At 42.2% G+C, this 12,695-nt stretch overlaps 1 protein-coding gene across 1 annotated transcript in view; it reads right to left on the bottom strand.

Annotated features, from left to right (window-relative positions):
- The window catches only part of PTPRB (protein tyrosine phosphatase receptor type B), a 120,979-nt gene that overhangs the window by 17,752 nt on the left and 90,532 nt on the right, over positions 1-12,695 (bottom strand). Inside the window, exons 21-27 of the mRNA XM_052639583.1 lie at positions 12,316-12,559; positions 6,971-7,077; positions 2,833-2,932; positions 1,640-1,723; positions 1,522-1,539; positions 1,320-1,401; positions 634-724 (exon numbers count right to left, since the gene is read on the bottom strand). Of these exons, the coding sequence (XP_052495543.1) occupies positions 634-724; positions 1,320-1,401; positions 1,522-1,539; positions 1,640-1,723; positions 2,833-2,932; positions 6,971-7,077; positions 12,316-12,559 (726 nt within the window). The remainder of the gene's footprint in view (positions 1-633; positions 725-1,319; positions 1,402-1,521; positions 1,540-1,639; positions 1,724-2,832; positions 2,933-6,970; positions 7,078-12,315; positions 12,560-12,695) is intronic.

Here is a 12,695-nt window from a genome sequence, read left to right as displayed (position 1 = left end):
TGCTAGCTCTGACCTCCCCCACAACCCCCCATGGGAGACAGTCTCAGCTCCATTTTGCAGGTGAAGCTCACACAGAGTTGCACAAGTGGCCCAGAAACATACAAGCAAATGAGCCAAATGCTCTTTTAAGTCCATCTGTGCTTCCCTCTGTAACACTAACAACATTTGCTTGATGGAGTGGCCAGCTTTTTTTTTTTTTCCTTTTCATTGTTGTAACGAATACAATTCAGAAAAGCTACCTTCAATTGCTTCACCCAATTAGATAAGGATAATAAGAATAATATATATCTTTCTATATGAAATAATTGCTAACTAGAGACTTTAAGTAAACCCAGGTTGACCCTTACTGTTAACCCTGTTATAGCTCTTAACCCTCCAAGGAGAAGCATCAGGACCATGTGATGAAATGTCAACAGCATAAGAGGTTTCTCTCTCACAGCCAGAATTTCAGCTGGCTGTTACCCTCTGGAGAGAAGTACAGTAACGTCCAAGTCATTTGTTTTTAAAGACATTTAGAGCCTCAGATCTCCCATATCTAGCTATACCATGTTGCTTTAGCCCCATTTTTAATCACAGAAAAGGAAAGAAATGGCGAGAGGAAGGTGGTATTACAGATTTCAACACAAAACTTACAGGGCAATATATTGTTGTATCGATTTTTCCCTCTGTTCTCCGGCAAGAGTGCAATGTCACATGATTGGTTTCGACCCACGTCTTTTAAATCCTGTTAGGTCAAAAATTTGCATGTGGATAATGTAAAACAGAATATGGCAAACCGGACAGTCCTTGAGATACATAATAATATAACAATGTGTTACACTAGCTGCATTTGTGGAATGTCTCCTATTCGACCAGGGGCATCGGCTGTCATCCCCACAACAGCCCCAGAGGAGGTGGTCTCATCTCCATTTCACAGAGGAGGCTCAGAAAGGATAATTCACTTGCCTCGGGTCACACAGATTGCAAAGCTGGGAACTGAATCCAAAGCCTGGGCACTTTTCACCCAACCACATTATCTCCTAAGCAAGCAAAAGGCCAGGTTAAATAACTGACAGCATCAGTTTGCATTTGAAGTCTGTTCATTCTTCTTACCATCCGATCTGTGTAGCACTTTGCTGGTTATTCTGGAGATCAAACTGGCTTCTAGAGACTGGGTGGTATATTGTGCAGGGAATGGATTCAGGCATAGAAGAACACTCAGTGAGACCCTAAGTGCCATTCTAACTCCTGAGCCCAATTGGGATGTGATTCCACAGTGAAGGCTGAAAGGAAATTCTGCTAAGAACCAGGGATGCTAAAACATTGCATCTGAGTTGTACCTCGTATTCCTTGGATAGAAGATAGTTGGAGTCAGCCTGCAGCTTCATGAAGTGCCCTTCAAACTGATTTACTTTTATTGGGCTATGGTTAAAAACATAACAGAAAGAGAAGAAAATTACTGAAGAACAGGGAAAATGCCTTACCCAGCCCCAGTTATATTTCAAAAGCAGACAATAAAGTAATTAATGAGCTCTTTCTTACCAAGAAGTTTTCCTGTTACTGTGAAGAGAAGCCAGAAGTAGAAAGATCTTGTTAGCAAATTTCATGTAAGGCAAGCAACTCCTCTTTCAATAAATAAAGTGAAGGAAAATGTGCTCACCCTTTCTGGCCCAAGTTCAAGTGGACTGACAGTGGTCGATCCCGACGAATGCTCAGACGGGCAGAGGGCCTTTCTCGACCATGGCTGAAACACAAGGGAGAGGACTGATATTTTGATTATGAAATAATTTAAACAGATTTCTCCGTCTATGGTAAGGCTGGGCTTGCTTAGTCGCTTAGTTGTGTCCAACTCTTTGCAACCCCATGGACTGTAGCCTGCCAGGCTCCTCTGTCCATGGAATTTTTCAGGCGAGAATACTGGAGTGGATTGCCATTCCCTTCTCCAGGGGATCTTCCCAACCCAGGGATTGAACCCAAGTCTCCTGCGTCTCCTGCCTTGCAAATGGATTCTTTACCCGCTGAGCCATCAGGGGAGCCCAGATTTTTCCACTTACGGTAAGGGTGTGCATGTTTGTACAAATATGGATTTTTCAGTACATGTATATTTTACACTCAGCCAACATCCCTTTGAGGGAGGGAACAGAGAGGAAGAACATAAAGAAACAGATTTTCCCCACTCAGAAACAGATCTTTGCAATAGCTGAAGATGTGTCTTCTGTTTTTGGCTACAGGTCATAATCACTTCCCACACTCTCAATAAAGCTTTCCTTTGGGAAAAAAAAAAAAAAAAAGACACACACACAGTAAACCTTAGATGCAAGACACGACTGCAAAAGAGAGGACAATGTGCCAAAGAAATTCTCTAAGGAAAGAGGGCATGGCATTGGGACCACACATGTTTAGTTCTTTTTGCTCCCTTCTTAGCTTAGCATGGCGGATAGGAACCACAAAACTGAGATGGCACCCATACTTTTGAGAATAGTTCAGAAAAGCATTTTGGAAACATTAATTCATAGACATCTCTGTCTTCACAAGGTAAACCACACACATACCCTTGCCCTCCCCCCGCTCCCCCCCCTCCCCGGCCGCCCCGCCCTTGCCAAAGGAGCTATTTCACATTCAAATGAAGATACAGATGGCCCCTCATTCCTTTGGTAAGGATAAGACTCAGCAATGGGATGCAAAAAAGTGAGTCATGGTTCTAGGGTTTGACTCTTGTTTTTCTTAAGAAACAAAGTGACTTAACCTGGAGAAATTAAATGATTTCTCCATTCTTACTTTTCAGGCGAAAGAGCATTTTCAGTTGCATCTTTAAAATTGGGAACCCAATTACCAAGGGAACTTGGTACTCACCTGGCTTTCCGTCTGCAGATGAATAAGGCAACAACAGCGACAAGCATGCCAATTAAGAACAGACCAGCACTCACACCTTCAATAACTCCAAACAGAGGCTCTACAATGATCCAGAGGGCAACAAGAAACCCAGGTGGGAAAATTAGTGTTAAAAAACCAATAAAAGAGCTATGGGAACCCGTCTCCCTAGTGATGTTATTGTAGAAGAATTCAAATGATGCCCACATTAAGGCATTTACGGTCATTTAGTCACTAAGCTGTGTCCAGCTCCTTTTGTGACCCCGTGGACTGTAACCCATCAGGCTCCTCTGTCCATGAGACTTCCCAGGCAAGAATACTATAGTGGGTTGTCTCCATGGTATCTTTCTGACCCAGGGATCAAACCCATGTCTCCTGCATTGTCAGATAGATTCTTTACCACTGAGCCACCAGGGAAGCCCAAGGCTTTTACTATCTAAAGCTTAGGAGTATACAGCTGAGAAGATGAAACATGAGCTACTACTATGTAATGGTGGGTTGGTCATTATACTTTCAAAATTAATGATGTTCAGCTTATAAATTAATTGGGACTTCATTTGTGCTTGTATGCACAGCTTGGGGCACTTGAGGTAAAGGCCAGGAGTTTGCCAACAAGGTTAAAATGCTATTTCATTTGTTACACAGCATCTGGGACATTAGCAAATCCAGTGAATTGCTCAATTATTTTAATGAAATTCCATGTTTATTAAATGATCTGATATTGTCACTAAGAGTTTATAAGAAGGTAGCCCATTTTAAAAACAGTTTTTGAAATGTACTTCACATTCCATACTATTCACCAATTTAAATTGTACAATTCAATTATTTTACATTCAATTTTGTAACATTTTTATCATCCCACTTTGCCAACAAAGGTCTGTCTAGTCAAAGCTATGGTTTTTCCAGTAGTCATGTATGGATGTGAGAGTTGGACTGTGAAGAAGGCTGAGCACCAAAGAATTGATGCTTTTGAACTGTGGTGTTGGAGAAGACTCTTGAGAGTCCCCTGGACTGCAAGGAGATCCAACCAGTCCATTCTGAAGGAGATCAGCCCTGGGTTTTCTTCGAAGGGAATGATGCTAAAGCTGAAACTCCAGTACTTTGGCCACCTCATGCGAAGAGTTGACTTATTGGAAAAGACTCTGATGCTGGGAGGGATTGGGGGCAGGAGAAGGGGATGACAGAGGATGAGATGGCTGGATGGCATCACTGACTCGATGGACGTGAGTCTGAGTGAACTCCGGGAGTTGGTGATGGACAGGGTGGCCTGGTGTGCTGCGATTCATGGGGTTGCAAAGAGTCGGACACGACTGAGCAACTGAACTGAACTGAACTGAAAAGAAACCCCATGCCCCTTAGCAGTCATTCTCCATTCCCTCTCTCTAGACCCTGGCAACCACTAATCTACTTTGTCTTCATAGATTTGCCTTTTCTGGACATTTCGTATAAACTGAGCAATAAACATGCTTTTTTGTAACTGGCTTCTTTCACTTAGCGTGTTTTCAAGGTTCACCCATGTTGTGGCATGTATTTCATTCCTTTTTATGCTGAATGCTGCCACTGCTGCTGCTAAGTTGCTTCAGTCGTGTCCAACTCTGTGCGACCCCATAGACGGCAGCCCACCAGGTTCCTCTGTCCCTGGATTCTCCAGGCAACAATACTGGAGTGGGTTGCCATTTCCTTCTCCAATGCATGAAAGTGAAAAGTGACAGTGAAGTCACCCAGTCGTGCCCGACTCTTAGCGACCTCACGGACTGTAGCCTACCAGGCTCCTCCGTCCATGGGATTTTCCAGGCAAGAGTACTGGAGTGGGTTGCCATTGCCTTTTCCATTTATGCTGAATAATATTCTATATTTTGTTTAGCTATTCAGCCATTGACGGACATTTGGGGTATTTCTATTTTTTTTTGGTTATTTTAAATAACGCTGCTATGAATCTCCATATACAAGTTTTTGTTTTCATTTTTCATGGGTATATACTAAAGAGTGGAATTGCTGAGCAAGGTGTAACATTATGAGAAACTACAAAATGTTTTCCATAGAAACTACATCATTTTACATTCTACAAACGATGTATAAGGGTTCAGATTTCTTCATATCCTTGCTAACACTTGTTATTATCTTTTTGATGATAGCCATTCTAGTGGGTGTGAAGTGGTATATTATTGCAGTTATGATTATGTCTAATGATGAGCAACTTTCCATGAGTTTATTGGACTTATGTGTATCTTTTTTGGCAAAATGTCTACTTGGAACCTTTGTCCATTTTTAAATTGTGTTGTTTGTCTTTTTATTATTGAGTGGTAAGTGTTCTATATATTCTGGATACTTGACCTTTATCAGATACAAGATTTGCTAATAGTTCCTCCCATTCTGTGGGTTATCTTGTTTCACTTTATGGTGTCCTCTGAAGCTCAAGAGCTTTTAATTTTAATTAGGTCCCATTTATCTGTTTTGTTGTTGTTGCTTATGCTTTTGGTGTCACAGCTAAGAAACCATTTCCTAACTCAAGGTCACAAAGACTTCCTCCTATGTTTTCTTTTAAAAGCGGGATCATTTTAGCTCTTACATTTACGTCTATGGAGTAATTCATTTTTGAAGTGCATTTTAAGCACTCGGATTTGTTTATTCAATGTTGATTTTCAAGATTTAACAAATCAACATAATCATCTTTCTTTTAAAGTGGTTAATATTCTTTTTTTTGGATATCTGTTTACTATCTTTCTTTACTGGACTACATACAATTTTTGTTGTATAACAATAATTTAAATAGCGAAGAATAATGTTTACAAATCCCATAGTTAAACATTAACTTGTAAGCAAACACATCTAAATCCTCTTAACTGTGTTCTGATTCCTTTTTGGTCTGAAAAGTGGGAGATTATCCTATATTTGGCATAAATAGATGGGAGTGTTTGTGAGGCTGAGTCATCTTTTGTCATGCAGCATGAGAGACTGTTTTAGCTCTAAAGAAGAACTTCCTGAGACCAAGCACTGTGAAAGGCTGGGTACAGGGAAAGGCTGGACAGACAATGGTACCAAAGAACAATGTGCTAAAAAATAAATCTATTCTCAGCATGTTGGAACTATTCCAAATCAGTGCAGTGCAGAAGTTAAGAGGTCAGGCAGAAAGTGCTAGAACCCAGCTCTGCTATCTTGGGCAAGTTACATAAACTCTTGCTATCGCAAATCCTCACCTTTAAAATGGGGGATGGTAATAATATCTACCACAAAAGGCCGTAGTGAGGATTAGATAAATTATTCTAAGCGCAATGCTTAAAACTGCAGCTCCACAGAGAGGACAAACAGTCAATATTAGCTATTATTATATTCAGGGGCTTCCCTGGTGGCTACCTGGTAAAGAATCCACCTGCTAATGCAGGAGATACAGGTTCGGTTCCTGGGTCAGGAAGATCCCCTGGAGAAGGAAATGACAACCCAGTCCAGTATTCTTGTCTGGGAAATTCCATGGACAGATGAGCCTGGTGGGCTGTTGTCCATGAGATGGCAAAAGAGTTGGATAAAAGTTAGCAGCTAAAAAACAATGTTATTCAGGCTTTCCTTCTGATACAGTTTAGAAAAGTTTCTTTCAGAAATTTATGTAAAGCCAAGTTAACATTTTTTTTTAATCAGGTAAAAGCAACATATAATAAACAAAAGGAAAGAAGTTCCTTCTAGTCTTTTTTTTTTTCCTATGCGTTTCTATGTATATATTTCATATCCACATTCCCATTTACAACTTGAAAGCTTTTTATACCTACTTCTGTTTTGGCCTGTGTCAGCTCTTCATCTGAATGTTCTTCATCCACTATTTTTTAAAAAATTCATTTTTAATAGATAAAAAAAAATCTGGTACCTCTTTCTACCTTCTTGACAAGATAAATCTCCTTTCAGTCCACTCTGCTACAGAAGTTGTGCAATTTCTCTAATCTACATCAAATCATGATCATATACGGATTACGTTCCAAGCAAAAATAAATGATCCTCCCAACAGCCAAGTCCCCCAATCTCTTCTGGGTTGAGAAGCAGGGAGTCTGAGGTCTAGCCTCTTACTAGAGGCTCTTGTAGGTGACGTGGTGGTTGGCAGACTATGTCAGATGGATGAAAAGGTTAGCCTTACCTGACTCAGTGGTGATGGGCAAAGAGAAAAATGTGTCTGAATAGAGTGGTTTTGTGAATTCCTTCAGGTCCTCATCAAATAGCTGGGTGAAAGCCCGAATGCTGATTCTGAAAAGAAAACCAATTTATTTAAGTACCAATTAGTGACTGACCACAGTAGGGCTGACTGGAGAATGTTTTCAAGGAGAAACCGGGTGGTCATCTGGTCGATATGCATGTAGGAGAGGGTATGAATTATGAAATCAGAAGGCCCTGGCATCATGCATTCATGCATCATTCATCAAATATTTATTGAGCCTCTACTGTGTGCCAGTGCCTGTCCAGGAGCTAGATATACAGCAAAGAATAAGTCCCTATCATCTCAAGGTTTACATTCTTGAATATAGAACTGAGCTTAGTAGGCTGAAGTCATAGGGCAGCGTGGGAACAAAAAATCACTTTCTAACATCTAGAGTATGAGCTGCCACATAGGTAGTGAGCTCCCAGTCACTGAGGGGGTTTAAGCAGAGACTGGAGAACCAATTCTCAGGGGATCTGTAGGATAGCAGCCTCACAACTAAGTTAAAGATTGGCTTGGGCAACCTCTTGAGCCCATTCTAACCTGAAGTTTCCCAGACTGTAGGTTTACTGAGAGTAACAGGATTGGTCTATAGGGGGAAACTTTTTCTAGGGTTAATTTAAATCATATGAGAATGAATGAATGACTCTTTTTTCCCTTAAAAAAGAAATCTAGATTTGCTTAACCCATGAGTATCTGGGCACATCCTGTAATAATGCTGAAGCAGTACCAGCATTAGCCAGCTGGAATAAACTGTTCTGACCTTTTCCCCTCTCCTTCTAACTCATGCCCAGGTCTAAGTATAATCTCCTCAATATCATCAAGATTATATTGATCAACCACGTCTATAATTTCCACATCTAAAAGACACCTTCCAAGCCAAAAGTGGTACTTTCAGGGATAACAGGCTATTGGTGGAGGTATTATGCAATGTCCCCAGAGAGTAACAAGCAGTCAACATGTACTACATGGAGGGGAAGGAGCTGGTGCGTGTTGATAGTGTAACAATGCTTTGGATGTTGAAAAGAGTCTCTCCAAAGAAAAGAGTTTCTTTTATTTGTATGGTGATTTGTTAAGTGTGAAGAACTTTTACAAACATGATTCTATCTGACCATCTCTAACCTTTCCAGTGGATTTGGAACCTGAAGCTTGGGGAGATTCCATTTCTCACTCAAGATTATAGAGAAAGCTGGTGAAAGATAACCAAACTCAGGATTTTCTGACTCCTAGTCCAGATCTCTTCCTCTTGGCTTAACTTTGGTTTAACAGCAGTGACTTCTGTTGGAGGGCTGTAAAAGGGCCTGGGCTGGGAAACAGGGAGTCTGAGGTCTAGTTCTCACTATCGCTGATTAGATGAATGGTTCCTAAAGTTCTTTATGATTCAGTTTTCTCATCTGTGAAAATAAAAGCACTGGGGGTGTAACAACCTTGACAGGTTCTGCTCTGGAATTCTAAGATTCAAAGGTGCAAATGCAAAACACAAAATGGGTCTAGATGAATCAGGGCCTTTAGGAACCCAGGAAGGAGATAATACAAGAGCTCACTGCATTTACTACAGCTCTTGCAGTTACTGTAGGCTTGGCTTAAAATTAGGCTATCAACAGGAACTCTGCCCTTAGAACCCTTCCAGTAATGGATGTCACAACCACATTCCCTAGCCCAGCACTTAGCACGCATCTGGAATCTTGCCCCATCCTATCTTCTCATTTTTGTCTTCCTTACTACCCCTCGATATGACCCTCACTTTGAAACTTGATTATTTGGGTTTGTTCTTCTCTAAACAATTTGTGTATTTCTGCCTCTGCACTATGACTGTTTCCTGAACCGTGAATCTACTTTTGTCCCTATATCCACATTTTCAAACCCTTCCCTACTTTTCAGTAGCCAGCCAAAATGATACCTCCTTCAAGAAGACTTTTGGACCTTCAGAGCATTTATTTACCTACAGCCCTCTTAGGTCCTTCAACATTTCTGCTATATTTTATAGACAGGTCTTCTCTATATGCATATAAGATTATTTTAATGAACTGATATGTAATGGTGAGTTTTTCAACTTTAAATATGTCCAGAATCAGAGTTCTACAAAGCTATAGATCATGTGGTTCAATTTCCTTCGTTTGAGGAAAATGAGCTCAACAGAAGCAGATTATCTGATCGTGGTCACATTGCTATTCTATTTAGAATAGAAAACAAAGCCAGATCAGCACTTCCCCAACCTCTGTGCTGTTTCTTGCCCATCATGATGTATCCATTCTCTTCCCATATGGAACAACACTAATCATATACCCAGATAACAGGAACCCAACAATGAATGGGAAGACATTAAACATTTGTTGGTATAATAAACTTGCATATAAGTTAAACCTAGTATTTTCCATTTCTTGGCAATCCTGATTTTTATTTTTCCATGTTCCTTCCTGTCTACCTATTCTCTCTGGGAAAAAGATGCCTGATAGCACTGCGGGTCACTATGGTGATTATCATTGTGAGACAGGCATAATTCTGCCAGCACGGAGCCTGGGTTCAGCAGCTACCACACAGGTGGCTACTCGGCATATGGTTCTCCATGCTCATATCAGGTATTATCTGCCTGGCATGCTTTTCACAGGAGTGAACTAAATACAGAGAGAGGAAAGCTGTATCCTGGAAAACACATTAATGCAGCAGGAGTTGATTAAGCTATAATCAGAATGTTTAACTTTTCATAGAACATCTTGGCTCATTCCCCTATTTGCTCATAAACATTTAATGGCATCTCTTTTGTGCCAGGTACTTCCCATATCGTTTTGTAACCAATATCATGTCTGTCTCCACAATTTAGTCTGTGAGCTTTTGCAGTCTTGTGAAGAAGGTGAAAGTGAAAGTGTTACTCACACAGTAGTGTTCAACTCTTTGCGACCCCATGACTGTAACCTGTTAGGTTCCTCTGTCCATGGGATTCTCCAGACAAGAATACTGGAGTGGGTTGCCATTCTCTTCTCCAGCGGATCTTCCCAACCCAGGAATCGAAGCTAGGAATTTCCTGCATTGCAGGTGATTTCTTTACCGTCTGAGCCATCTGCCATTGCAGGAGATGCAAGAGATGTGCGTTCCATCCCTGGGTTGGGAATATTCCCTGGAGGATGGCATGGCAACCCACTCCAGTATTCTTGCTGGAGAAAATCCCAAGGACAGAGGAGCTTGGCGGGCTATAGCCCATGGGATCGCACAGAGTCGGACATGACTGAAGCGACTTAGAACGCAGACACAGAGACTGGGCGCGTTCAGTGGAGCTGAGGGCCCCACTGCCCAGGTGTGGGTTATCAGGGGTAGCTCAGGGCTAGTTGTGGGTTGAGCTGGCTTTTGAAGTGTATGAAGGAATTCATCAGTCAGACAAGAGAGTGGAAAGCTTCCCAAATAGAGTAAAAAGAATGTGTAAAGCCTCAGAGGTATAAGAGAGACACGTCCGATTTCAGGGAACTCTGAGGAGGGAGGAGTAGTAAATGGGTGGAGGGTATCAATACTTGGAGCGAATGGTGGGGGACAAAGCTGGTGGGCAGGTGGGAGCGAGAAAGCTGGGGCTTTGTGTGCCCTACTCTGGGATCTTCACTTGCTCCTAGAAGTGAATGGGAACCACTGAAGGACATTAATCTGGAAGGGACATGACCAGGTTTGACCTGTCATCTATATGACTCCTCAGGATAGTCCTGTGATGTTTTGCAGATGAGAAAAGTGAGGATCAGGGAACTGAAATGCTGTTTACAAAGTGACACAGTTAAACAGTGGCCACACTGGAAGCTGAATGCAGGGGCTCTTCCTCAGACCTTGGCTGCTGTGATGGACAGGAAAGAGTGTGCTGGGTAACCGGGCCCTGGTCCATGCATGAACTCTCTCTAGCTTCTTATTCTCTTTCTTAAATGTGGTAATCACTCATCTTCTCTCCTCTCTCAAAAAGCAAACAAACAAAAACAGCTCAGCTTTCCAACTCACAAAGAGAAAAGAGCCTTTGGGAGAAATTTCCTCAAATTTTCCAGAGCCCAGTTGACCGAGGGGCTGAGGTTTCTTGATTCTAATAAGAACTAAAGTATCCTGGCTTTCTGATCTCTTTTATATTTCTCCTTTGCTCTGAGATCTCGTCTCCTTCAGGTAGGCTCATACAGCTTCTTCTTGAAGCAAACATCGCTAGTGAGTTTGTGTGTGTTCACTCTGGAGGTGCCAACCTTGGTTGGGGCGCAGTAGCACTTTTGTGGTGAGTCCTGGGTGGAGGTATCTATGCGGAATTACTGTCCAAAGGGAGCCATCTGTTTTAGGCAAGATGTTGGCTTGACCGTGCTGATGCAAGGGAGGGGTGAAGAATGTTCTCGGGTATGATGCCATGTCACTGTCTCCTTTCAGAGCTGGCAGAAAGGTTTCTGCTGAATTCAGGGGTAATACTCAAAACATGTAAGGGTTAATTAGACCTGGACCCTGACCAACCAGAATGGACACTGGCCCATAGAGAACCTGATTGGCTGCCATCTGGCTGGACATCAGGTCTGCCAACACCTAACGGAAGGCACATCGTCTGCAAAAGCAGTAATCCTGGATTCCTGCAGTCTTGTTTCCAAGATGGCAGCCTACGTTCCCTATCTCTTGGGGACTCAGGTGTGGGATGCTGTGTATGCTTATTCTGCTTTCCGGGAACATGGTGTACATGAAGGGTACGGCTAGTTCCTACAGCTGGAAGGGCCTGTTGGCTGTAGGAGTATTCCCTGAGGCCAAACCAATTAGCTGCTCCTTTTTATCTGCCATCTTACTGGGAGGAGAGGGTGCTTCCATTCATTAAGGGGCCTTTCCCTTCAACAGTTCTGTCTGGACCAAAAAGAACATTCATCTTGTTATGCCTTAGCAGACAAATAAATAAGTGTAATTCCAGTCCTCACTAAAAGTGGGGAAAAAAAAAATCTCATATTTCTTGAGTCTCCCTAAACTTAATCTTTATACATGGACATTTTCACGGGTGTTAACATGGTAAATAAATCACCTGATTCATCCTAGAGAAGTTTTAGGAGAAAGAACAACCTATTAAAAATCCTCAATTCTTCATATAATGAACTGGAGCTTTTGTACAAGGCCAAAGGCCCTCTTTACCCATTCCCTGTGAATGGAGGCAGGAATACAACCTTTATAAATTAGCCAGTAAAATGCAGAGCACTCTTGTAATGTAGGTCATTAATCTACAGGAACTCATGGGCATCAGACGCCCCGACAGCTGAGCGCCCAGTGATGGAGCACGTCCCTCCTGGTGAAATGATGGTAATACATCTAACCTGTAGGCCGTGCGCGGCTTCAGTGGCCCGTCACAAAATTTTTGCTGATTGGGATCACATTTTCCACCCAGGCTCTCCATCTCTGCTCCAAGCTTAATGTTGAAACTCTTAGAGTTGCTGTCAGGACTTTCGGCACATTTGCTGGCAAAGTAATCGGTCTGATACACCCGAATGGAGGCGTTGTGCCTGTATTCCAGGTAGGAGGGCAGGGGGTGCTGTGGCTCTGGCTTCAGCTCGTCATTGCCTGGAGGAAGAACACTCACAGTGAGGGACTGACTTTCTTGTGACTTCAGGGATTTCTAACTAGGTTTCTGAGGTTACCTTCCCCACCCACTATATCCCTAGTCATCTCTGGAGTGCAGACTTTGTGATACCGAAGG

This window comes from Budorcas taxicolor, chromosome 5 (assembly GCF_023091745.1).
Source record: "Budorcas taxicolor isolate Tak-1 chromosome 5, Takin1.1, whole genome shotgun sequence".
Lineage (NCBI taxonomy): Eukaryota > Metazoa > Chordata > Mammalia > Artiodactyla > Bovidae > Budorcas > Budorcas taxicolor.
The sequence above is the reverse complement of the archived record's forward strand: the minus strand, read 5'-3'. Positions and strand labels throughout refer to the sequence as shown.